The sequence below is a fragment of the Cyprinodon variegatus genome, unplaced genomic scaffold, assembly GCF_000732505.1.
Source record: "Cyprinodon variegatus isolate N-32 unplaced genomic scaffold, C_variegatus-1.0 Scaffold3562, whole genome shotgun sequence".
NCBI lineage: Eukaryota > Metazoa > Chordata > Actinopteri > Cyprinodontiformes > Cyprinodontidae > Cyprinodon > Cyprinodon variegatus.
In genome coordinates this window covers 1-1,470 of record NW_015154015.1, presented here as the reverse complement: position 1 = coordinate 1,470, position 1,470 = coordinate 1, and the positions used below count along the sequence as shown (strand labels likewise).

Sequence of the window (1,470 nt, the reverse complement as noted above, 5' to 3'; positions counted from 1 at the left end):
TCTATCTATCTATCTATCTATCTATCTATCTATCTATCTATCTATCTATCTATCTATCTATCTATCTATCTATCTATCTGCTGATAAACGTCACTTCCGTTAAACGGAACGCGCACACCGGAAGTGACTTGTGGAGTGGACGCCGCTCGCCTGTTAGCTAGCAGCAGCATGACAGTAATCATGTTGTTTTTGGCAGGAAGAGCGGAGCTCCGCTCCTGGACCTGCTGGGTTCTCCTTCTGCTGGTCTGCTCCGCTTCATCCAAGCCTGACAGTCTGAAGGAGGTGACGGACGGAGACTGGGAGAAGATAATGACAGGAGAATGGATGATTGAGTTGTCAGTGTCCTGCTAACGGGCTATTCTGCTAGTTTTGTAGTTTTTATTTTAAACACGTAAAGTTCCCGCGTCAGCTAAAGGAGTTTAACAGAAGATCTAATCTTATTTAACTTTGTAGTGAAATTGTTTAGCCTTCTAAACAGACTTTACTCACTGCTAACTAGCTATTTGTGTGTCATTCAATGAGCTAACTTGGAGGCTAACGATGTCGAGTAGCAGGACGTATTTTGACCCGAGCATTAACAATTTAAAGCCTCCAATCCTATTTTATTTATTTTATTTTTTTTCCTTTTAGCTACGCGCCCTGGTGTCCCGCATGCCAGCAGCTGCAGACGGTGTGGAGAGAGTTTGCAGACTGGGGGGATGACATGGGCATCAATGTAGCCAAAGTGGATGTGACAGAGCAGCCTGGTAGGCATCCCAAAGCTCATCAACCCTGAACACTATTTTATTACAGTGGCTTAACAAAGGATTCATACATCTTGAACCGTTTTCTTCCTATTTCTTTCACTTTATACCTGAATTTGAACTGGTTTTTTTTCTGGGATTTGCTTTATCTACTATAGAACCACCAAAAGCCAATTATTAATAATGATATGGAAGATAAAATTGTGCATTGATTTCAACATTTGATTTACTGTTGGGAGTCTGAAAGCTCCTCCTGTACTCCTGTTGCTTATTTAGTGCACCAAACCATTAAATCAAATAAGTTTTCACTAGTGTTGCACCGATGCCATTTTTTGGCCCCGATACCTGGCTGTGCAGTATTGGTCGATATAGATGCCTTCTGTTTGAAATTGATGTGTGTGCATGTATGTATGCATATATAAACTGCATATTACCTGGATGTAAAATAATCACCATCATGGCTTCATGTCAAGCTGCTGCCTGCCTTTGTGAAGCAGGAAAAAGACTAAAACAAAGTGCATTTAAGGGGAGTGGCAGTCTAGTTGTTAGGGCATAGGGCTTTGAATCCTGAGGTTGTGAGTTTGATCCCCCACACTGCTCCCCTGGCGCCGCACTATGGCAGCCCACTGCTCCCCAAGGGGTTGGGTTAAATCCAGAGAAGTAATTTCCCTCTGGGATTATTAGTGTGTATATATATCAAAATAAAATATTTAAATAATAAAATATA

General features: G+C 41.6%; 1 protein-coding gene across 1 annotated transcript; it reads left to right on the top strand.

Moving 5' to 3' along the window:
• Window positions 1-99: 99 nt before the first annotated feature.
• On the top strand, window positions 100-830 carry LOC107081237 (thioredoxin-related transmembrane protein 1-like; the record flags this gene model as incomplete). Its single annotated transcript, XM_015369438.1, has 2 exons — window positions 100-335; window positions 631-830. Coding segments are annotated over 2 exons (381 nt in total), but the record flags the coding sequence as incomplete, so codon positions are not given.
• Between the last annotated feature and the right edge of the window lie 640 nt (window positions 831-1,470).